This window comes from Bos mutus, chromosome 5 (genome assembly GCF_027580195.1).
Source record: "Bos mutus isolate GX-2022 chromosome 5, NWIPB_WYAK_1.1, whole genome shotgun sequence".
In the NCBI taxonomy this organism is placed as follows: domain Eukaryota; kingdom Metazoa; phylum Chordata; class Mammalia; order Artiodactyla; family Bovidae; genus Bos; species Bos mutus.
The window spans coordinates 47,719,152-47,745,073 of NC_091621.1; the positions used below are offsets into that span (position 1 = coordinate 47,719,152).

Sequence of the window (25,922 nt, forward strand, 5' to 3'; positions counted from 1 at the left end):
TAAAATGAACTCAGTTTTTGAGTGATTAAGCATTTGGCTGTCAAAGCAAGAGCACCTGGGTTTAATGCCTAACCCTGCTACTTACTAGCTGTAAGACCTTATAGAAGTTAATAGAAGTTATTTAACTTCTATTTCAATTTCTTTACTGTAAAATGGAGATAATAGTACCCACATTTTATAATTAGTATAAGGATTAAATCAGTTAATATATTCAAAGAGCTTGGTAGAGCAGTGCCTGTTACATAGTAAGGGCTATGTAAATTTGTTTACTAATATTATTAACATACTTCAAACTAGTAAAAGAATATGTTACATATAATAACTTTTTACATATATTAGATAATAGGCTTATAAGGCAGTTCTATCATGAAAATCAGCTGTAGTTTATCTAACATCTAAATAGTTTTCCTACCTTACTTCCTACCAGTTCTGTGAATACAGCTCAGCTGGTGGGAACAAACAGGAAATGAGGTATTTGAGCAGTATAGTACATGAACACAGAAAGATCACTTAATTCTGGGTCTGCTGGTTTCACTTGTTCTCAAGTGCTCCAGTGTTCTCAAGAGTGTAAGGCCTTAGCATAGAGGAAGGACAGATAATGCCACAAACTTTTTGGAAAGGTAGTTCTTTGGGTGTTAGTTTTGTTATGATCTTTTTTTTTTTTTCAGTGTTTTAAAGTTTCAAAAGTTTTATACCTTATATAAATTAATGGGCTTTCCCTGATGGCTGAAAAGGTAGAGTCTGCCTGCAATGCTGGAGACCAGGGTTTGATCCCTGGGTCAAGAAGATACCCTGGAGAAGGGCGTGGTGACCCATTTTAGTATTCTTGTCTGGAGAATTCCATGGACAGAGGAGGCTGACAGGCCACAGTCCATGGGGTCGCAGAGTCAGACACAACTGAGCAACTAGCACACACACATACAAATCAATAGAGTATTTAGAATTTTCCTCGTTTTGACTGTACGCCTTCTTGCTGACCTCTGTTCCATTAGGTTCCAGGTTCTTTGACCTCTGGAACTCTTTCTTAGTTTCTTATATCCATAGTTAGTTTCATTAATTATCTTTGGATAGCAGTTTTCAACTTAAGATGTACTTTCACACAAGACATTGTCCTACCTCACTAGCACAGAAACTGGCAGGGATCATCTTGTTGATTGTCACAACATTGGGAGAGAGACAGGGCGAGTAGCGGCTTCCACCCATTCACATAGCTAGGAAGTAGTTGAATCAGGATTTGAACCTGATGGTTTTGATTCTGTAATCTGTGCTCTTCCCATTAATAACAGCTATTGCCTATTTGGGGCTTCCCTAGTGGCTCAGCTGGTAAAGAATCTGCCTGCAATACAGGAGACCTGGGTTCGATCCCTGGGTTGGGAAGATTACCTGGAGAGGGGAACAGCTACCCACTCCAGTATTCTGGCCTGAAGAATTCCATGGACTACATCCATGGGGTCACAAAGAGTCAGGCATGACTGAGTGACTTTTCACTTCACTTCACTTCACTTCATTGCCTATTTTACTATTCCCAATACATTTTGCAAAGCAAAACCAAAAAAACTATCTTTGAGCCTCATGTATCCTGATAACACAAAACATTGCTATGATAACCTTGAAAGAGTTCCTAAGCCATTAAACTTATAACTCGATCCATGGTTTAAAACTTTGTTCCATGGTTCATACAACCAACTAGAGGTAGCACAGCATAGCAGTTAAGAGCAAGGCTTTCCAAAGAAGTCTGTCAGACATCATATATATCTAGGTGATTGTCATATCGTTTAAGGCTTGAGAATACTAAATATTTTAAGTGTTGAAAACTGTTGGTAATCTTTGTTTATGGCATTGGTATTCATGCAGAAATTACTGATATCTTTCAACTGAGTTACTCTTTGATTTACAACCTTGTTCACCTTCCTTTTCTCTTTTGAGGTTGTCTAGACTACTACTTCGATTGCCAGCTTTGAGACTGATGAACGCTACCATCACCGAAGAACTGTTTTTCAAAGGTCTCATCGGCAATGTTCGAATTGACAGTGTCATCCCACATATTTTAAAAATGGAACCTGCAGATTATAACTCACAAATAATTGGTCACAGCATTTGAAAGCTGAGATCTCAATTTAAAGTGATTGTTCTTTCCCAGAACACAAGAAGATACCAAATCGAACTCACTGATTCCAGGGCATCTGGAAATTTTTACTTTAAAAGAGAAACCAAAAACCAAGATATTTTGATTTTACTTCCTTAAGAAGAATGTTTGAAGTGACTGAGCAGGTAGCAGGAATTAGAATTTCCTTTCCTGTCTTATTTAAGTGAATAAAAAATATTATCATCTTATTCTTGGTTAAGATGACACCTAAAGCTGTCACCTCTTGACTAAGATTTCTCCTTTTATTTTATAAAACAAATAAATAAGTCTCTCTGTTTTCCCCCCAGAATTGTGTTCTATTCATGTTTACTTTCATTATGAACCAGTATAAACACTTAATCAATCGCTAAGAAGGATCTTGCATTTTACGCTTCTAAAATATAATCTGTTTTAATTACCTGTCTAAAGAAGATTATTTTATGCTCAGTGATATAATGATAACACTGGGACTATAGGAGATAATAATTGTATATAAATATTTTTTTGTTTTTTGTAAATATCATGGCACCATTAGCATTTATCACCCTCATTGCTGGCAATGAGACATAGGTTATTTGTGAACTTAAGAGCTGATATCTTTAGTGTTGTGTATTATTAGTTACAAGCACTTTTTATTTATGTATGTAGCAGAAAATTGTTTTTGAGAATAAGATAGGGTTCATGTTTTAATATTTTTGGTTTACTGTGTTGTAAAAGTAATAGAAACTGATTGAGCGCCACAAGCTTCAGTATTTCACAATAGATATATAAATTGTTGCTGTTTATTCCACAGAAAGCATCTGTCATCTCTCCCTCTTTTCTGACCTGCATTTAGTTTCCTGACCCTTCCATGGGATTTAGCCAGTTTCTGTTAGGTCACTGCAAATACCTCCTTTGTGAAAGTGGATTTATCATAGCCAGTCTGTGTTTCCAAAGTGAGTTAGACAGTTATTTAAAAGCAATTGATAATTTTTTGAGACTTCAGTTGTTTAATACATGGAGGAATGTGCACTGATTTTTCACTCTAAAGGGGAAAGGGCTGTTGTAACAACAGTATGAGCATCAGCCTGAAGCACTGCCTTGTATACCACAATGGAAACAGTTTAGATTCCTTGAATGTCTTCCACAGTAATGTTTTCTTTAGCAGAACATGATACTGTTAAGTATTTCTTTGCTATAACTTCGTGAGAAATTACTTTGTTATCTCTATTTGTTGATTTTTTTAAAAAATAAGGATATTTTATTGCACTTGAACATTTTTTACAAAGATTTTGCAATAGAAGAGAAGCAGAATTTGGGGGAAGAGTATGGATTTTACTAATTGCTGCTTTATAGTAAATAAGAAGTTTTAAAGTGTCAATTTACAGTCTTTACCAACTTAAGGGAAACTTTTTTTCCCTATTTAAAATGTGATTTTTGTCAATGGGATTTTTTTTCTATAATGACAGCTGGGTAAACTACATTTAGTACAGAATAGTCAAATGGAAAAATCAGTAGGTTTATACCTTTATAAACCCGCTGAAGAAAGCCAAGGATTCAAGAAATTCTTTTAAGTAATGTACTAATGGTTAATTAAGATACATGTTTGAAGTATTTTTCCTGATTACATTTACAGTTGTATTTGGAAGTGTTTTTTAAAAACTACATTAAAATGTGGCCTGCATTACAAATTTGTTTTCTGCCAATATATTTGATTTCAGAGTCCTGTTTGTTCATTGGTCATCCTTCTGTTTGTCCCATTGTTAAGAAATCTCTAGTAATATTTGTGAAAGTACTTTCAGGAAGGAAAAAGCATGGAAAACATTTCCATATCCCAATATTTTAGGATGATTTACAGTTCAGTTTGAAGACTTGCAACTAAATATTACACACTGACCGTTTATTTTCTTTCTCTCCTGAAATCTCAGTAAAGTGTAAACACACAATGACAGATGAAACAGGAGAGAAGAAATCAAAGGATAAGAGAGTTGAATAAATTTTAGGGAAAGAAAATGCGGGTAGAGAAAGAGCCAAAACCAAGGGAATGGTCATCTGAATGCCTGCAAAAGGTGGTACACTGAGAAAGGAGCCAGTATGTGTTGCAGTGTCCAGGAATGCTGTCTAGTGCCCGGGCAATCAGGTGCTCATCTTCAGAGATGGTACTTGGAGCATTAACAAGAGGATTGGTTGCATATCTGTCTACAGAATCATTGAACTGCCTTTCTCTACGTTTATTGAAGTCAGGTGACCCCTTTCTTTTTCTTGTTTTTTGTCTTGTTTTTGGCCGCGCTGCACGGCATGTGAGATCTTAGTTCTCCAACTGGAGAGCAAACCCATGACCCCTGCACTGGAAACTTGGAATCTTAACTGCTAGACCACCAGGGAAGTCCCCAGTGACCACTTTCTATCATTCAGCCTGTTTGAGCAAGAAGCCAGAGATGAATAATCTTGAGACACTAAACCAGAAGATCACAGGATTTATAGGATACCAGGGATAACAGAAGGCTTGGATTAGGTATAATCTTGAAGATATGGATTAAGTGAAAATCTGCGTTGAATATGGGCTCCCTAAGCATGTTCCGTCTACGGCCATATGCCAAAGACTTTGACTGTGTGGATCACAATAAACTGTGGCAAATTCTGAAAGAGATGGGAATACCAAACCACCTGACCTGCCTCTTGAGAAATCTGTATGCAGGTCAGGAAGCAACAGTTAGAACTGGACATGGAACAACACACTGGTTCCAAATAGGAAAAGGAGTACGTCAAGGCTGTATATTGTCACCCTGCTTATTTAACTTCTATGCAGAGTACATCATGAGAAACGCTGGACTGGAAGAAGCACAAGCTGGAATCAAGATTGCCAGGAGAAATATCAATAACCTCAGATATGCAGATGACACCACTCTTATGGCAGAAAGTGAAGAGAAACTAAAAAGCCTCTTGATGAAAGTGAAAGAGGAGAATGAAAAGTTGGCTTAAAGCTCAACATTCAGAAAACAAAGATAATGGCATCCGGTCCCATCACTTCATGGGAAATAGATGGGGAGACAGTGGAAACAGTGTCAGACTATTTTTTTGGGCCCCAAAATCACTGCAGATGGTGATTGCAGCCATGAAATTAAAAAACGCTTACTCCTTGGAAGGAAAGTTATGTCCAACCTAGATAGCATATCAAAAGCAGAAACATTACTTTGCCAACAAAGGTCCGTCTAGTCAAGGCTATGGTTTTTCCTGTGGTCATGTATGGATGTGAGAGTTGGACTGTGAAGAAGGCTGAGCGCCGAAGAATTGATGCTTTTGAACTATGGTGTTGGAGAAGACTCTTGAGAGTCCCTTGGACTGCAAGGAGATCAGCCGTGGGATTTCTTTGGAAGGAATGATGCTGAAGCTGAAACTCCAGTACTTCGGCCACCTCCTGCGTAGAATTGACTCATTGGAAAAGACTCTGATGGTGGGAGGGATTGGGGGCAGGAGGAGAAGGGGACGACAGAGGATGAGATGGCTGGATGGCATCACTGTCTCGATGGACGTGAGTCTGAGTGAACTCTGGGAGTTGGTGATGGACAGGGAGGCCTGGCGTGCTGCGATTCATGGGGTCGCAAAGAGTCGGACACGACTGAGCGACTGAACTGAACTGAACTGAAGCATGTTCCCAGAATGCTGACCACTGGGTATAGGCTTCTAATGCCAGGATTTTTTTTCTTTAGGAAAAACTAATTTGTCTGGAAAAAAGATCTCTAGACACTCAACTTTTGGTTGTCCCTGATAAGAAGACTGCCTACCATTTTATCACTCTTCAGTGAATCCCAGTATTTCTAAGTCATATATGTATACATGGGGTTCCCATTCAGCTCTCTAATGTCTACTGTTAAATATGAACATAGAGCCAGGATCATCAGATATTTGAGGAAAATTTTTAATATATAAGAGATCAGCTATAATCTGATGGTGGGGGAAGATAACAATGCAGTGATCAGAAAAGTACCCCACCTTCAAATATTATTAATATTTTGAAAGAAATATGTATTCATTAAATGAAAATAGGATGCTTTGAAAAGGAAAATTTAAAGGAAGAAACTGCCCCTGGAAATTTAAACTGATAGCCAAAACAATTCATTAGAAGGGTTGCAAGATAAAGTTGTTGAGGAAAGGTTTCAAGGTTTCAACAACCTTCAAAGTACAATTCACCCTTGAATAACATGGGTGTTAGGGGCACCAACCACCTGCAGCTCCTGTAGCACTGTACTGTGTATGTATTTTTTTGAGTCTGCATGTAAGTAGACCCACACAGTTCAAACCCATGATTTTAAGGGTCAACTCTAACCAAGAGACAGAGAAATAGAAAATGAGAAAAGAGAACAGGACGTCTAACATTTTAATAGTAAGGACTTAAGAGAAAACAAAAGACGAGGTAAGAAAATTATTTGATACAAGAAAAGTTCCACAGAAGGACATGTGCTTCTCAGGTTGAATGATTGACCTGTTAAATGAAAAAGATCCATACCATCTTGAAATGAGAACAGCATAATCAAAGAAGATAGTGTATTACTGCTTCTAACAGTATTGTGGAATAGATAACTCTGAAGGCCTTTGATCTATTGCTGGACTTGAAAGAAATATGGCATGAGTTCTCAAAGCAGGCTTAAGTTGTCCCAGGTCATGAACCCTCCCTGTCCTGGCAGAATCAAAACTCTGGGGAAAACATTAATTTACATCAGAGTTTTGCACACTTTTCTGTAAAGGGCCAGAGCATCAGTGTTTTTTACTTTGAGGACCTTACCATGTCTGAATCAACTACTCTGCTATTGTTCAGAAGCAGCTGTAGAGTGTACATAAGTGAATGGGCATGGCAGTGGTCCAGTAAAGCATTTAGAAAACAGGGAGTGAACTGGACTTAGCCCTTCGAGTGTAGTTGGCTGACCTCTTAATTTAGAACCTCAATTTGTCACACATTAAGCTCAACCAAATATGAGCTCACAAAATTATCAGTTAGAAGGAAATTTGAATGAGTCAGCAATAAGCAATACATATAGATCCTAAAAAATATTGAAATTGTCCTATCTGTACATGATTCAAAGTGTACATAACAAGTTTTAAGAAGAAAAAAATGAAATCAAAAAGGAGGTGGGTGTTCTGGTTCAACCAGTATCCTTTTGGGCATCTACTGTGTGCTGTGGTTGTAGGCACTTCGGAGTCCCCAGCACTGCTGGCTCAGTGACCTGCCTTGGTGACCAACACCACCAGCCACCGACTCACCTGAGCCAACACCTAGGGCAGCTCTTCCATCTTCCCACCCCCATCGAGTTCAACAGTAACCCCTGAAGCTTCAGCTTCCAGAGTTGGTCACAGATCCCTTCGCCTCTGTGTGTGTGCCTCTGCCCCCGGCAGCCTTCTCCAGCAGCACCACTGAGAACCTTCTGAAGCACATCTGTCTGCGCCCGTCCATTCCCTTCTTAACAACCTTCCATGGACCCGCTTGCCAACTGGACACGTCCCAGCTGCCTCCCATGGTCTCTGGAGCCCTGAGGGGTGTGCCTGACTCAGGCCTAGTTCTTCAGCCTTCTCCCTGTGTGTCTGTGGGACACACCAAGGTCCCTGTCCCCTTTGGGTGTGCTGCCCCCACTCACCTTCACTTGCATTTTGCTCTTCATCCCCTGCCCTCTGCTTCCAGGGATGGAGGTAATTCCCCAGGCCTTTTCAACCAGCCCATCTCTGTCCTTCTCACTGACCTGCCTTTTCTAAAAAAAAAAAAAAAAAAATATATATATATATATATATATATATGTTTATTTAAAAAAATAAGTAGCAGAGTTGGCTTGGGTGGACACTGAGCACATATGTTGGGGCTGTTAGGCACCCACAGTGGAGAGAGTTGAACTTTGATTTTGACAGTCAGCATTATGGGCAGTGAACTTAGAAAAGTCGTGGGGCCAGCAGAAATCCTGAATAGGATGGTGGTCTCCGTGCAAACAAGGGAGAGACTGAAGAACCAAGTCGTTTAGATGGTTTACCTGGTTTCATAGCAGGCCTGGCAATTTTACAAATCTGAGGCCCTCACCCAGGTGGAGGATAGCAACTGCAGGCTGAGCAAAAGATTCCTGCACTGCCCTGTTACCTTACCACCAACCAATCAGAAGAAAGTCACATACCCTGTAGCTCTCAACCCAAATTTTACCTATAAAAACTTTTCCCTGAAAACCACTGGGGAGTTTGGGAATTTAGAGTATGAGCCACCCATTCTGTTTGGTTGGCCTTGCAATAAACTTTTCTTTCCCACCCCCACAAAAAAAGCAAGAAACGGGAACAGCAATGGGGAACAAACATTTTAAAACAAGCAGAAACAACACTAGGAAAAAATGAAATCTTAAAAATCAATCCATGGTGAAAGATTATGCCTTTAACACATCCTTTTAACACACACATACAGACTTATATCCCAGGGAATTGAAAACAGATCTGGAAGAGATGTATACACTCCCATGTTTACTGCGTGATAGCTAAGAGATGAAAGCAACCAAAAACACCCACTGAAAGATGAATGGATAGAGAAAAAGTGATATGTACACACAGTAGAGTATTAGCCTTACAAAAGGAAATCCTGTCACATGGATTTCATCCTACAACGTGGATGAAACTGAAGGATAGTATGCTAAGTAAAAGTGAAAGTGTTCGTCGTGTCTGACTCTTTGTGACCCCAAGGACTGTAGCCCACCAGGTTCCCCTGTCCATGGAATTCTCCAGGCAATACTGGAGTGGGTTGTCATACCGTTCTCCAGGGGATCTTCCTGACCCAGGCAGATTCTTTACTGTCTGAGCCAAGACAAGGTCTGCATGATTTCATTTATAGCAGGTATCTAAAGTAGTCATATTCTCAGAAAGTAGAATAGTGGTTATTGGGCTCTGGTGACCTAATAGGAGCTCCAATAGAAGCTTCCCAGGTGGTGCTAGTGGTAAAGAAAGTAAAAGTCGCTCAGTTGTGTCCAACTCTTTGTGATCCTATGGACTATACAGTCCATGGAATTCTCCAGGCTAAAATACTGGAGTGGGTAGCCTTTCTCCAGGGAATCTTCCCAACCCAGGGATTGAATCCAGGTCTCCCGCTTTGAGAGAGGATTCCTTACCAGATAAGCCACCAGGGAAACCCAAGAATACTAGAGTGGGTAGCCTATCCCTTCTCCAGCAGATCTTCCTGACCCAGAAATTGAACTGGAGTCTTCTGCATTGCAGGCTGATTCTTTACCAATTGAGCTATTAGGGAGTGGTAAAGAACCTACCTGCCAATGCAGGAGATGTAAGAGATGCAGGTTCGATCTATCCCTGGGTGTTCCCTGGGTGGGAAAGATCTTCTGGAGGAGGGCATGGCAACCTACTCCAGTGTTCTTGCCTGGAGAATCCCATGGACAGAGGAGCCTGGCGTGCTATGGCCCATAGGGTTGCAAAGAGTCAGATACAACTGAAGCGACTTAGCAAAGCACAGCACAACCTAGTATAGAGAGAAAGGGGAGTGTTGTTCTGTGGGTTGAGAGTTTCAGTTTTGCAAGATACAAAAGTTCTAGAGATTTGCTACACAACTATATATATAGTTAACATTATTATACACTTTAAAACAAGATGGTAAATTTTATGGGTTTTTTTGCTTCTCCCCCCACATATACACAGGATGCTAGGAAACCAAATTGTACTTTTGAAAACTGTTCCATAAGGGAGAATCAAGCATCTTTCCTATATGAACAGTATTTTAGGAACCAAATAGTTGAGAGGAAGTTTTCTCTTTACAGGGCTTCCCGGGTGGTGGTAGTGGTAAAGAATCTGCCTGCTAGTGCAGGAGATGCAGGAGACATGGGTTCGATCCCTGGGTCAGAAAGATCCCCTGGAGGAGGAAATGGCACCCCACTCCAATATTCTTGCCTGGAAAAATGAATGGGCAGAGAAGCCTGGCAAACTAAGGTCAGTGGGGCTGCAAAGAGTTGGACATGACTGAGCACACACACACACTTTTCTCTTTATAGGAGATTTGTGGCTAATGAAGGAATGAAAGTATTTAGACAATGCTTAGCAGTGACAGCTAAAATCACCAAAAAAATGAGACAAGCAGACACCATATATGCTCCTGAATGGAAAGATAACAAAAAAATGAACACAAATCTTGTTAGGTGCCTAGATTTAATGATGCTAAAGCTGAAACTCCAATACTTTGGCCACCTCATGCGAAGAGTTGACTTGTTGGAAAAGACCCTGATGCTGGGAGGGATTGGGGGCAGGAGGGAAAGGGGACGACAGAGGATGAGGTGGCTGGATGGCATCACCGACTCAATGGATGTGAGTTTGAGTGAACTCCGGGAGATGGTGATGGACAGGGAGGCCTGGCATGCTGCATTTCATGGGGTCGCAAAGAGTCAGACACGACTGAGCGACTGAACTGAACAGAAATACAGGGGCTAGAAGAACACAAGGACACAATCAACAAAATCCAGACAGTGGAAAACTCTACAGGAGAAATTTGTGTTTGTCAAATAAACCAGAAGGACCAAAAACAAGGGGTGGGAAATGGGGAGAATCAAATATTAAAAGAAAATCAGTTACAAAATATGGAACTTATTTGGACAAACTAAAAAAAAGTATTAAATGATTGTGGAAATTTGAACCTTCCTCAGCAGATATTTTATATTAAGCAGTTATTAACTTTTTCAGGTGAGATAGTAATAATATGGTTATGCTTTTAGAATAATTTTTATATTGTGAAATAAGACAGATGGAATTTTTTAAAAACAAAAAAGCCTGTGGAAAGACCATGAAAGTCACACTTAAGCATAAAATAAATTCCTGTGTGACATAATTTTGAGTGATTGAGTCTAAGAAAAGAAAATTTGATCCTAACATTTGGAGGTTTCTCTTCTGGGGTTGAAGATTTAGTAGTGTGACATTACATGTCTGGGTCCAATCTTATTACTCAGTCCTCTCAGGAAATAATGTGTTTCCATTTTTAAAACTCTTTAGACAATTATGAAGACTTTCAGTTATGGGTTAGAGTGTAAATCTTATAAGCCTTGGCCTTTTTAAAGAAATGATATGGTAAACTGGCATCTGGAAGCACAAAAGATGAGAAGAGATGAAGAAAGTGACCATGTGCCAAGTTTCTCATCTCAAATAGCTGGGACTCAGAGGACTGTTTCAAACTGACAGATCAAGGAGTGTGTGTTTTAAAGCATATTGAAAGTCATAAAGTTAGATGCTAGAAAAAATAATGTTCATTTAATTCCTTTTATTATTTAAAAATGGCAGAAATGCCACCCTTATGGCAGAAGGCAAAGAGGAATTGAAGAGCTTCTGCATGAAAGTGAAAGAGGAGAGTGAAAAAGTTGGCTTAAAACTCAACATTCAAAAAACGAAGATCATGGCATCTGGTCCCATCACTTCATGGCGAATAGATGGGGAAACAATGGTAACAGTGACAGACTATATTTTCTTGGGCTCCAAAATCACTGCAGATGGTGACTGCAGCCGTGAAATTAAAAGACGCTTGCTCCTTGGAAGAAAAGCCATGACAAACGTAGACAGCATATTAAAATGTAGAGACATTACTTTGCCGACAAAGGTCCGTCTAGTTTTTCCAGTATGGTTTTTCCAGTAGTCATGTATGGATGTGAGAGTTGGACTATAAAGAAAGCTGAGCACCAAAGAATTGATGTTTTTGAACTGTGGTGCTAGAGAAGACTCCTGAAGAGTCCCTTGGACAGCAAGGAGATCAAACCAGTCAATCCTAAAGGAAATCAGTCCTGAATATTCATTGGAAGGACTGATGCTGAAGCTGAAGCTCCAATCCTTTGGCCACCTGATGTGAAGAACTGACTCTTCGGAAAAGACCCTGATGCTGGGAAAGAGTGAATGAAGGCAAAGGGGATGACAGAGGATGAGATGGTTGGATGGCATCACAGACTCAACGGACATGAGTTTGAGCAAGCTCCAGGAGCTGGTGATGGACAGGGAAGCCTGGCGTGCTGCAGTTCATGGGGTCTCAGAGTCGGATACAACTGAGCAACTGAACTGAACTGATTATTTAAAAAATTAAATATGCATCTAATTTAAATTAGAAAATAGTTTTTTATTATTTCAAAACTTGAAACTGAATCATTAAGTCCTTTAAAGTAGATACTTAATCTTGTATTTTTCTATTCCTCCTCCTCAATGGCCTACCTATACAACTGTAGTATTAAATGTACTTACTTTCAAATGTGCAATAATCATTTTGTGCTTAATATTGAATTCCTTGATGGTAATTGTTTCTAAAGAATCTTGACTCTAGAAAGGATTTTTGGAGTAGTCTGAAGCAATCACTTTAGATGAGGAAACTGAGGTCCCCAAAGGAGAAAACTTCACCTGGGAAACCCTAGTATAGGTGACTTTTCCACTTGTCCTGTCTTCTAAATGGCATCTCTGAAAACGCAGCTCTGGAGGGACAACAAAGCTCATCTTCTCTGTAAAACGGGAGGCGGCCACAAGGGGGAGCTCCAGACCCGCGCATGCGCAAAACCAACTCCTCCTGCAGCGCGTGCTTGGAAACTTTCTGTCGTCGGCTCCCTGCCGCTGAGTGGCTGGTTCCGCCGGTGGGTTTTCCGCGGCGCGCCGGAGAGGCGGGGCCTGCAGGACAAGATGGAGTTGCTGCAGGTCCTGAAGCGCGGGCTGCAGCAGGTCAGCGGCCACGGTGGCCTCCGCGGCTATCTACGAGTCTTGTTCAGGTAGGCAGCCAGCCATGCTCTTGGCTTCTGGGACTGGACTTACCCTGGCTGGTTTCTTGGAAGGGGGTTCGGGCTTGGGTCACCTTGGAGAATCCGCAACTCCTCTCAAGGACAACCGGCCAAGTCAGCCTGGCTTTCCCCGGGCGGAAGTCTGTCCCGGGGTCTCCCGGAGACGGGATCAAAGCCGGCTGTAGAGACAGGGCTGTGACATAGAGGTGAGGGCGTGTATGGGCTGCACCCCTGCTCTGCTTCCTGGAGAGTAATGAGCTTGCCAAAAGCTCACACTGTGTGACCTTGGGAAGCTTTTGGGGTTTTTTTCCTCCTTCCCTTTCCTTCCATGTACTGTAAGGAGTTAAACCAAGTGATTACAATTTTCCCCGAGTAGTCCTTCAACTCGGTGAATTGGACGAGCAGCATCGTCCGGGGAAACGGAGTTGGAGACCTAGAGCCGAATGAAAGAGCCAGATGTTCGTATCATTTTAAGATGAAACACTTTAATTTCCAGGTTTCCTGAAGTTTATTGCTAACTTCAGTGGCTCAGACCTAGGGATAATAGATTTTTTAAAGTAGTCTTGTAATTTGAAGGTATTGCGTGTAAATATTTAGTGCATTTAAGGCACATCAGTTGGCTCAGTTTCTCTTCGCTTGTGCTGGAAGTATACAATCGGTGACCATATCCAGCATCTCCTCGTTTTTCTCCTTGGCACAGCTGCCTATGTTTGTGAAAGTTAATACTCTCTTTTTTACCTATGTGTTGTAAATAAAAAATCTTTCCAAAATGTCTGTTTTCTTTTGGACATTCCCAGGGCAAATGATGTGAGGGTTGGCACATTAGTGGGAGAAGACAAATATGGAAATAAATACTATGAAGACAACAAGCAGTTTTTTGGTAAGTGCAGTATTTTGGGGTATAAGTAATGGGAGTGAGATTGGGGTTTGATTTTACTTTGTTTTCCGTAATGTATTTTTACAAGGTACTTGTAAAAGGATGAAGAACTCAATAGAAAAAAGAAAAAGATAATCCATAGGAAAAGAAAATTAAGTCACTAACAAAGGCATGAAAAGATGCTCATTCTTATTTTTTATTAAAAGAATACATGATTTTTTTATTTTTCAATTTTTATTGAAATATAGTTGGTTTACAGTGTTTCAGGTATACAGCAAAGGGATTCATGTATACGTGTATAAATACACATATTCTTTTTTTACATTCTCTTCCATTATAGGTTATTACAACATATTAAGTATAGTTCCCTCTGCTATATAGTAGGTCTTTTTTGGTTATCTATTTTATGTATAGTATGTGTATATTTTAAATCTAAATTCCTAACTTATCCCTCTCATCCTCACTTGTAATTACAGAAATGCAGTTCAAAAAAACAGCGTTATCTTTTTTCACCTGTTGAGTTTTGAAGCATTTGCCAATCTGATAAATACTTACTGGGGAAATGCCATGAGTATATACATGAGGACTTCCCTGGTGGTCTAGTGGCTGGGACTGCATGCTCCCAGTGCAAGGGGCCCAAGTTCAATCCCTGGTCAGGGAGCTAGATCCCATATGTCCTAACTAAGAGTTTATATGCCACAACTAAAGATCCTGCGTGCCACAAGGAAGATTGAAGATCCCATGTGCCACAACTAAGACCTGGTGTAGCCAGATAAATAATTTTTTTTTAAGTATATACATTAGTACAGTCCTTTTGGAGGACAGTCAGTAAATTTTCTTAAAATTTACATTGCACGTATCTTTTGTCCCAGCAATTCAACTTCTAGGAATCCACCTTAAATATTCTTGCAAACCAAAAGCAACCATTGCAGCATTGTTTTACTAGTACATTCTAAAAGCAACATTAATTGTGCATAAATTGGATACTGATGAATTGCATTTTTTATAATACTTTGTTGTTATTAAGAATGATGTAAACCAATACATTTTATGTAGAAAGATGTCAAAGATGTTTGTAACACAAGAAACTCCAGATGCAGAACAATTTATTGCCTCACAGGAAGAAAATTAAGCTTTTTGTGTTCATATTCCAAATGCTGGAAGGAAATACAAGAAACTTAGAAGTATTATCAGATGGTAAGGTTTCAACATTTTGTTTCTCCGTGTTAAAACTTTGTAACTCTGAAGTTTACTTAATTAATGTCTCTCAGCCCCAGCTTCCTCATGTTATAAAGTAGCATCATCATAATAATATTTGCCTCATAAACTTGTATAAAAAATAGATAAGTGAATGGGAGGAGCTTATCTAAATGTAGGATTTATCAGCCTCAACAAGATTAACACTGTGGGTCAGATACTTCTCTGTTGTGAGGGGCTGGTCTGTGCATTATGGAATGCTTAGCATCCTTGGCATCGACCCACCAAGTACCAGAAACACTTCCCTTCTGCAGTTGTGACAACCAAAAATGTCTCCAGACTTTGCCAAATGTCCCCTGGGGGACAGAGTTGTCCCCCATTGAGAACCACTGGCCTATTGCTCGGGCTGTAAGTGCTCAAAAAATACTATACTACTGTTGTTAGTATTATTACCTTCTTGAAGTGTTGGAAATTTTTTGCCATGTGCATTTGTTACTTTTATAATAAAAAAAAGTATATTTTGATTGAGATTAAAAGTATCAGAGAGGGAATAGTTAGTCTTTATCCAGGGGAAAAACTGATAAGGTGAAATATAATGGCCTTGAGTGCCATGTGCTTGCTAAACACATATAACGTACATTATCTACTTTAATATTTAACATCTCCCCCTCCCTCATTTTACAGAGGAAACTTGCTCATGGACCTTAATATTTTTAGGAACATACAAATCATGTATCCATGTGTGATTGCACTGGATGCAAGTTGGTCTACAAGGGGTAAACAGCAGTATCTTAACACTCTGTAACCATAATTTTGTAATATTTAGGCAAATCAGAGTTCTAGGCCTGCAGTTGATTTTAAGAGATTATCAAAAAGCTTTTTTTTGTTGTTTTTTTTTTTTTTTGTGTTCATTTACTTTAATAACACTACATTTACCATGTTATCACCATGGAATGTAAATTCAGGTTAGACGAGAATTCACAAGTACAACAAAGCATTCTGTGATATACCAAAGTTTGTATAATGTCTGACCAAACCAGCTTGCTCATCAATGACTTCCATTGTAGGGATTTTATTTAGTTGATGATACTTTTGGAGAAAACATACTGCACACATTTAAAAAGTGTTTTTCATTTACCTTTGCATTAGCACTTAAAATACATGTTTCAAAATAATTTAAAATTATTCTAATATAACAGCAGCAAAATATAATTCTACAATTACTAAAGAGCTAAAAGGATCCACAAGTTGTTACTCTCATGTTTATGATTCTAAAATAAATACTACTTCAAAGTGGCTCTGTTACCAGCTTTTTAGTTTTGGTTTAAAAACACACACAGACTTGCAGGGAGGTTTATAATGTTGTATTCCATGCACTGTTCTGAAAGGGTTCCTCAAGAGCCAACCAGCCCTTAAAACAGTACTCAGTCCACAAGGCCGTCAGAAAGTTACATTAACTGGGGTAAATAGGATTCCTACATTACATCAAAAGCATATGATATTCTGCAGCAACTGGGAGCATTTTCAGGATTGCCATGTTGTCTTCTTTAGAACTAATTTCAACAGAAGAGTTTAAGAAGGTGGACAGGTACCACTATCAAGTGTATTTAAAAGTGACATGTTTCTTTTGTGCTGGTCTGACTCCCCTGAATGACCTAGCTAGTGAACTAGTCACCAGTAACTTGGTCACCAGGCAAATCAAGCCTGCAAGAAAGGAGGCCAATTTTCAAATTACCATGTTCTTGTCTGACCCAAACAATTTATTTTCAGCATAAACATATAACCTCAATATGAGATGTCTAACTAAAGCAAGCACCACCAAGACGACCAAGACAGCATCTCCTCTTCTAAGGTTTAGGTTTCCCCCAGAATTCTTGATACAGGAATAGCCCATACCAAGAGTCATTGCTCCACAACAAAGCCTTGGGCTGCCACACGCATGTGGATCAGGTGAACAGACATTTTAGTATGTCCCTGCTCTTCAATCTATATAATCCATATGCAACAATTGCTTGCCATTCCAATGGGGACAAATGGTGCCTGTCTAGCTTTTCGGATAAGTTTAGATCCCTGATCTTTGAAGAAAGAGAAATATCTGTTGATTTTAGTGATTGAAGACTCTTCAGACAACTTCAAGACGTTTCAGGTTCCTACCGTATTCTCAGCTTTTTTTTTTTGAATAGAGAAAAAAACTGAGGCCCAAGAAAATGTCTTATCCAGAAGGAACTTAGTTAAATAACAGCTAGGTAGTGGCAGAGCCCCAGGCCAAAATTCTTTCTATTCATCGCTTTGTTACAAACTAGTATAATAATAAACTTCCTTCATTTTTTCCCCTTTTCTTCTTTCCATTTTTGCCTCACATTGGAAATATCTTTACTTTTGCTAATTTAAAAAATGATATGTTTTGTTGTAAAACATTGAAACTTAGTGTATGAAGTGAAAAAGGAAAGCTTCCTTGTCTCATAGTTTTACCCCATTTTAATAGTATTATATATATATATATTTCAACATTCCTCAGTGCATGTGTAAACATTCATTTTTTAAAATTATGTCATGCATGTTGTTTGTAAACTGAAATACTTTTACTTAAAAATCATGGGTCATTTTTCCCATAGTAAGTTGAAGGTATCTACAGCATTCTTTTCTGTTTGAACACTTGTGTTTTCCTATTTTACAGATTTTCACACCATTCTTTTTAATAGCACCAGTGTATTCCACTGTATGGAAGAACCATTATTTTCTTGGATAGTTCACTATTGGTAGACACTTACATTGCCTTCAACTTTTTGCTGTTAGAGACAATGCTGCAGTGAACTTGATTGTAACAATGTCCACATTCACTTGTTTAAGTACTCTAAGAGTAAATTCCTGTAAGTGGAATTTGCTGAGTCTGAGTATGCACATTTAAAATTTTGATATGTATAGATTATGAGATTGTTAAAGCCCAGCTCTATCATGGCATCATTTTGCTTATTGGCTTAAAATTCATTACAGGGATGAATTCAGTATTCCCTTTGTGGGGGTGAGGGCAGTGAGGAAGAGATGAAAGAAATTAATGTTTATTATGCACCTATGTGCTTGATACCAAACTAGGGGTGTGTGTGTGACATTTAGTTTTCATAGCAACGTTAAGATGTGGGTATAATCAGCCACTTTTAATAGATAAAGAAACTGAGGCTTGTAACTTGCCTAACAGCCATTGATAATAAATGACAGTCTTGTATAGCACAGGGAACTCTACTTAACACTCCGTGATGGCTTATATGGGAAAAGAATCTCAAAAAAGAGTGGAGATACATATATATATATATAAAAACAGATTCACTTTGCTCTACACCTGAAACACATCATTGTAAATCAACTATACCCCAGTAAAAAGTAAAAGAAAAAAAAGTGACAATGTTCCTTAAAATATAGGCCTTTGCCTAACAGTTTTGTAAATTGTGGTTAGGCTCTCAGCTGTTTCATAGAAATTTGTTAAAACATGTAGCCATACTATTTTGATAACATGAGCTGTTCTACTTATCTAACCATCATATGTAATGCTTGTTTATTATGTAATAACCACCAATTTCCTAAAGAATCTCTGATGGTTATTTAAAAATATTTATACGGAAACCTGTTCCTCAAGTGTGATTGCTGTGAATACATTTCTCTTGCCCCAGTTTCAGGAGGAGCACTTTTCTCTCCTGAATACCCAGAATGACTGGGAAAGTATTCCCCTTCCCTCTCTGATACCTGCTTGGCAGGGCACCTGCGGGAGAAGCAAGGGTTCTGCACTGTGGAAAAGGCCTGAGCTCCACCCACAGAGCAAGTCCATTGCCCTAGAGGGGTTTTCCTGAGGTGGCCTCTGGGTTGTTGATAAACCTTGCCATGTACTTCCTGGAGTTTACCTTCAATAATACACCCGGGTCTCTATAGTTCTCTAACTTTTCTCTTACATAAGAGCATATAAAAGTCTTTTCTTAATAAAAAGCTTACTTTGATACTACGCAAATACGCTGTTTTAGAAAGCTGGTCTTTACCTCCTCACATCTCTCTAAACTACACGTTGATCTTTCCCTCCAGGCCGACACCGATGGGTTATATATACTACTGAAATGAATGGCAAAAACACATTCTGGGATGTGGATGGAAGCATGGTGCCCCCTGAATGGTAGGCTGCATCAGCATTTTATTTTATTTAAGTTGGCAGTATTACACAAATATTTGTTGAAATTCTATTGCTAAGTTAATCGGTGGTGTTCTGAAAGCATCGGTCCCAATTGTGATGGCTGTGTGACTAGTTATCCTAGAACTTAGTAGCTTAAAACAACAATAAGTATTTATCTTGGGGTTTTTGTGGGTCAGGAGTTCAGACAGGACAGAGCAGGAATGGCTTATCTCTGCTCCAGGATGTCTGAGGCTTCAAGGGGAAGACTCAGGGCTGATGCTGGAATCATCTTGTTCCTGATTACATCCCATGGACCCTGACTGAGATTGACTCAGCACAAGCTTTATTCACTGGCCAAAGAGTGGAGAAGCAAGAACATATTCACAGATCAGCTTCTTGCCCAGGTGGCAGTAGTTGTTGTTCAGCTGCTTAGTCGTGTCTGACCCTTTGCGACCCCAGGGACTGCAGCACGCCAGGCTTTGCTGTCCTTTACTGTCTCCCCAAACTCTTGCTCAAACTCATGTCTGTTGAGTTGATGATCCCATCCAATCATCTCATCCACTATTGCCCCCTTCTCCTGCCCTCAGTCTTTCCCAGCATCAAGATCTTTTCCAGCGAGTTGGCTCTTGGCATCAGGTGGCCAAAGGATTGGAGCTTCAGCTTCAGCATCAGCCCTTCCAATGAATATTCAGGATAAATTTCCTTTAGGATTGATTGGTTTGATCCCCTTGCAGTCCAGGGGACTCTCGAGAGTTTTCTCCAGCACCACAGTTAAAAAGCATCAGTTCTTCGGTGCTTAGTCTTCTTTATGGTCCACCTCACACATCCATACATGACTACTGGAAAACCATAGCTTTGACTAGACAGACCGTTGTCAGAAAAGTGATGTCTCTGCTATTTAATATCCTGTCCAGGTTGGTCATAGCTTTTCTTCCAGGAAGTAAGCGTCTTTTAATTTCATGGCTGCAGTCACCATCTGCAATGATTTTGGAGCCCAAGAAAATTGTCACTGTTTCCATTGTTTCACCATCTATTTGCCATGAAGTGATGGGATCAGATGCCATGATTTTAGTTTTTGAATGTTGAGTTTTAAGCCAGCTTTTTCACTTCTTTCACCTTCATCAAGAGGCTTTTTAGTTCCTCTTCACTTTCTGCCATTAGGGTGGTATCATCTGCATATCTGATGTTATTGATATTTCTCCTGGCAATCTTGATTCCAGCTTGTGCTACATCCAGCCCAGCGTTTCTCATGAAACTCTGCACAGAAGTTAAATAAGCAGGGTGACAGTATACAGCCTTGACGTACTCCTTTTCCTCTTTGGAACCAGTCCGTTGTTCTATGTCCCGTTCTAACTGTTGCTTCTTGACCTGCATACAGGTTTCTCAGGAGGCAGGTAAGGTGGTCTGGTATTCCTTTCTCTTTAAGAATTTTCCACAGTTCGTTGTGATCCACACAGTCAAAGGCTTTAGAATAGTCAATGAAACAGAAGTAGGTGTTTTTGGGGAATTCCCTTGCTTTTTTCTATGATCCAGGAGATTTTGGCAATTTGATCTCTGGTTCATCTGCCTTTTCTAAATCCAGCTTGTATATCTGGAAGTTCTTGGTTCACATACTGTTAAAGCCTAGCTTGAAGGATTTTGAGCATTACTTCTCTAGCATGTGAAATGAGTGCAATTGTGTAGCAGTTTGAACATTCTTTGGCATTGCGCTTCTTTGAGATTGGAACGAAAACTGACCTTTTCCAGTCCTGTGGCCACTGCTGAGTTTTCCAAATTTGCTGGCATGTTACTAAGTGCAGCACTTAACAGCATCATCTTTTAGGAGTTGAGATAGCTCAGCTGGAATTTCATCACCTCTACTGACTTTCTTCGTCATAATGCTTCCTGAGGCCCCATGCCTCTTCAGGAGACTCTCAAACACAGGCAGGGCTGGCTCAGTCTCTGCTCCTTTCCCTGGGGTCCTGGTGCACACAAGGTTTTTTTGTGTGTATTCTCCAAGCATCTTTGGCTGGTATGAGGTTTGATTTTAAACTCGATTGCAGCCCTCCTACCATCTTGTTGCGGCTTCTCCTTTGCCCTTGAATGTGGGGTATCTTTTTTTTGGTGGGTTCCTGTTGATTGTTCAGCAGCTAGTTGCAATTTTGGTGTTCTCTTAGGAGGAGATGAGCACATGTCTTTCTCCTCCTCCATCTTACTCAAATCAGTGGCAAGAGGGATTTTTTTTAAAAAAGTAAAGACAAAGGGAGGAGAAGTGAGCCTAATGATGGGGAGGCATATGCATTAGTCTGCCAGGAAAGGTAGGGCTCCCCCCATCCTCAGGGAGTGGGGTGCCACTCCCTTTTTATCCTTTTTTTGTTATTAATGTCTGGTCATCACTGTTGGTAGGTGTGCCATTTAATATGTTAATATCATAGAAATCAATGTATAAGATGACTCAGGGTTATTATAGTTGGAGGTCAGATTCATTGGTTGGTCTCATCTGGTTCCATCTGTGTTTTTGCTTGTAGCTGCCTTTCTTATCTCTGTACCCTTTAACTTAAAAATTTATGTTCACTTTTACTAAACGTGTGGGTGGAGGTAGTGGCTTGTTTGCTGGTTTTAAGCAAGGACAACCTGGCTGAAGGTGGAGGTTGGAGGGTTTGAGCAAAGACCTGGAGCAGCTCTGACAACAGTCTGGAGAGATGTTCTGTCTCCGTCTGGCAATTGATGCTGGCTTTTAGCGGGGAACATGGCTGAGTGTTGGGTTGGAATACCCTCAGGTAGCCTGAGCCTACTTAAGCAAATGCTCTGAGAGGGAGCACCAGGCAGAAGCCATGTTGCTTTATCTGAGTTAGTGTTGGAAATCATCCAGTACTTAGTCTGCATTCCCTTGGCCGAGGCAGTTAGAAAACTCTGTTCATGTTTAACAGGAGAGGTGTAGACTCTCTCTTGATGAAGAGGTATCACCAATCATATTATATGTTGGGTTACATAATGGTGTGGTCATCTTTGAGGAAAAGCAGGATGCTGTGGTATCACTTGGCCATAGTGAAGAGAAAGGCTAAAAGAGCTCTGGCCCTGATCTAATTCAGCAGTTCAACTTAAAGCACATTCCTTAACCTCTCTGGAGTTTGGATTTCTCATCTGTTAAGTGAGATTCCCTCAAATTCCTTAGGTCTCTAAAAACTATGATTTCTAATATGTCTATTTTAAAAATGAAATTTCAAATCCGCTTACTTGAATTACCAAGTTTTTAATAAAAATAGTTCAAAAAAAGTATTTGTATCTATTTCATAGATTGCTGGTTGATATACTCTAGAGATCCTTTCTAGAAGATCCTGGTCTAGAAAATTTTACAAAAAAAGCACACACCTAAAAATAAAGTATCAGGTTAATTGTGATCTTTTAGTTGAACTTGATCATCAGAAGTAGTTTTGGGCTCTACTGAGTAGAAACTGAGATAATCTCATAGTATTCACTTTCATTCTAAAGGCTCAAGTAGGAACCCAGGCACTGAGTGAGTGGCGGAAGTGCTGCTGTGAGACGGCTGGGGGTTCTGGGCGCTACAGTGAGCTGAACGCACGCGTTCCGTCAGTGAGGGCAGCGTGCTGCTCCCTCTCCGGCTCCACCAGGTGGGGGTCCAGCCAAGGATTTCCAGATACAATTTTTCAAGAGAAAGTGGAAATCTGTATTTCTTTATGAGATTTATTTTCTGTTTGTTTGTTATTGAATGTTTAATACAGCACTGTCCAATAGAACTTTCCGTGATGATGGAAACGTTCTATAACTGTGCTTTCCAGTGGGGCTTCCCTGGTGGCTCAGTGAGTGTTAAAGATTCCACCTGCCAGTGCAAGAGACGCAAGTTTGGTCCCTGGGTCGGGAAGATCCGCTGGAGAAGGGCATGGCAACCCAGTCCAGTGTTCTTGCTTGGGAAATCCCATGGACAGAGGAGCCTGGCAGGCTACAGTCCGTGGGGTCACAAAGAGTCCAGCACGACTTAGCGACTGAACTACAACAAAACCACCAGCCTCATGTAGCCCAGAGCGCCTTGAAATGCAGCTAATGTGACTAAGGAAGTGAACTAATCTAATGTTTTATTTAAATTGAACAGTCTACTTCATTGGACAGAGTAGTTTTTTTGTTTTTTTAAATATTATGTGAGCTAAGGAAAGTATGTTTATAAGGGTTCACGTACATGCAGTTTTCAACTTGTGGTCCCCTGCTTGGACTGCTTAGGAGCGTTTACCCCTGTCAGTGACGTAGTTTGAAGACTACGATATTGAAGTGTGTCTTTAATAAAACTCATTGGCTCTTAACATGAGAAAGCAGCACTGATGTTATTTGAGGCTGGATTTTTGTGCTCTTTTTAATGGGAAACAATAATCTGTGGTCTGTGAAAATGTGAAGAGCTGTGATTTTAGGTCTGGAGCTACCTGCCTTCTCTGAAGGGGCATTCTGTATGTCAGGGGCACTATTTGAGACCACGATCTCAAAGTGGAGTGTTGGCTTTAGGTGACTAGGTATCCTGCAGTTTTCATTTATTTGGTTGATTGTTTTGGGGAGGGGTTGATCCCGAGAGTGTGTAGGTCTGTGGGCTGTCTTGTTCAGATGGATGGCCATCTCCTTCAGAGTACCTATCTAGATTAGGGGTTAGGGAGGGAATTGATTTAAATTATGTGGGATGAAACACATTTTAAGCCATTAAATAGTTAAAAATCTGAAATGATAAGTGCTATTCAGCCAAGCTGAAAGCTGTAGAAGATAACATCACCCGCTGGGGTGCTGCCTGGGGGCAGTTGAGGATACAAAGCTGGGTTTCTTTGTGGAGTGGAGCCCCCTAAGTTCTGAGCACCTTTGAGGACCCTTGTTTGTAAAGGAACCTTAAAGGCTTGTGATAAATCTGCCTTGGAGAGAGTGGTTTGGATTGGCTTCAGCTGTTTGTTTCTCAGAACCCCCTTTTCTGAGTGAGTGCAATGCATTGTGGAACTCTGATCTTACCTTTGATTTGATCCATGAATAAATCTCAAGTTGGGTTGATTTTTCTTTCATTAGAGAGCCAGGTATTACGTATAGATTAATGAACTACAGTCTGTCATCTTTATTCATTCAAATACCTATGGCAAAAAAAACAAAACCAAAAAACCTATGGCATGCCTACTGGATGCCAAGAACAATTGTGGGCACTGTGAATACAACAAGTGAGTGAAACAAAGCCCTTGCTCTCATGAGAGGAAGCAGAAAAACAAATATGTATTTTAGGAAACAGTAAATGCAAGGGAGCTGATATTCATAAAGAGTGAGGGCCTTCTCTCGAGGGGGTGGTGGCTGTTTTATACAGGGGTTAGGGAAGGCTTCTTGAAGAAGTGACATTTGAAAAGGGGAGGGGACTGAGGTGGGGGAAATGAAGAGTTCCAGACAGCAGAAACCACAGGTGCAAAGGCCCGTTGTGTCTGAGATGTATTGCTTGATTCAAAAGAACAGCAAAGTGGCCAGTTGGGCTGGAATGGAATGAGTGAGGGGAAGATGTCAGGAGACGAGGAAGGAGAACTAGCTAGGGCCTACAGTAGCTACATCTGCATGCGGATCTTGTAAGTCATGGGTAAATCCTTTGGCTGTTTTTTTAAAGTTCTTAGAAAGTCACTGGAACGCAAGATAGACTGTGATCTGTTTTACAGGTTTTTACATTTTATTTCTTTATTTAGTTTTGGCTGGGAGGGGCCTTCTTTGCTGTGCGTGGGCTTTCTCTCATTGCAGTGTGGGGGCTGCTCTTGGTTGCAGCGTGCAGGCTTCTCATTTCCGTGGCTTCTCGTGTTACGGAGCGCAGGCTCTCGGGCACACAGGCTTCAGTAGTTGCGGCTCGCGGGCTCTAGAGCGTGAGCTCAGCAGTTGTGGCACACAGGCTTAGCTGTTCCATGGCATGTTGGATCTTCCTGGACCAGGGATGGAAACAGTGTCCCCTGCATTGGCAGGCAGATTCTTACCACTGCGCCACCAGGGAAGTCCTGTTTTACGATTTTTTAAAAATTGGGAACAATCCCAAATTTTCTGAAAAGTCCAAGTACTTGAATCATTTCAAAGTAAGTTTCCAAAATGATGTCATATTACGACAGAATTAACTTTAGTATATAATTCCTACAAACAAGTACATTCTCCTACATACATAGCTATGATGTAACCGTCAAAGTTAGGAAATGAACAGTGATACACACTGCTGTGTAATGGTCAGACCCTGTTTCAGGTTTCATCAGTGTTCCCAACCATGTCCTTTATAGCAGGAGGGTCTGGTCATGCCTTTCATGTAGACCTCATTTCTCTCTAGTCTCTTCCACACTGGATTGGTTCATCAGTTTTTCCTTGATTTTTATGATCTTAACACTTTACAAGATTGCAGGCCAGTTGTGTTGTGGAGTGCTTCTCGGTGTGTTTCCTCATAACTCCATGCGAGCTGTGCATCTGTGACAGGAATGTCACGGAAGCAATGTCAGGTTCTTCTTGTTGCATTTTATTAAATGGCTTCTGATTTCCCCAGATTTCTGCATTCTCAAGTTACTCATTTTCCCTTTACAATTAGCATTTTGTGGGGAGAAACTTTGAAGTATATAACTATCCAATTACTCAAGAAACTTCAATTTATTTATAGCAGTATGAACTGTTATTTTAATCCATGGGTTATAGTCCCTTAATGGGCTTCCCAGGTGGCACTAGTGGTAAGGAACCTGCCTGCCAGTGCAGGAGACATAAGAGATACAGGTTCCATCCCTGCGTCGGGAAGGTCCCCTGGAGGAGGGCATGGCAGCCTGCTCCAGGATTCTTGCCTGGAGAATCCCCATGGACAGAGGGCGCTCTGTCCATAGTGTGGGCTGC

General features: G+C 40.4%; 2 protein-coding genes across 4 annotated transcripts in view; both read left to right on the top strand.

The window, feature by feature from the left end:
• Positions 1-3,801, top strand: part of NR2C1 (nuclear receptor subfamily 2 group C member 1) — a 39,596-nt gene extending 35,795 nt beyond the window's left edge. For all 3 annotated transcript variants that reach the window (XM_005910265.2, XM_070370901.1, XM_070370902.1), the window contains one exon: positions 1,927-3,801. In XM_005910265.2, the coding sequence (XP_005910327.1) occupies positions 1,927-2,101 (175 nt within the window). In that variant the 3' untranslated portion in view covers positions 2,102-3,801. The remainder of the gene's footprint in view (positions 1-1,926) is intronic.
• An 8,886-nt stretch (positions 3,802-12,687) lies between these two features.
• Positions 12,688-25,922, top strand: part of NDUFA12 (NADH:ubiquinone oxidoreductase subunit A12) — a 28,069-nt gene continuing 14,834 nt past the window's right edge. The window contains exons 1-3 of the mRNA XM_070370000.1: positions 12,688-12,843; positions 13,650-13,732; positions 18,995-19,082. Coding sequence (XP_070226101.1) covers positions 12,758-12,843; positions 13,650-13,732; positions 18,995-19,082 — 257 coding nt within the window. The 5' untranslated portion in view covers positions 12,688-12,757. The remainder of the gene's footprint in view (positions 12,844-13,649; positions 13,733-18,994; positions 19,083-25,922) is intronic.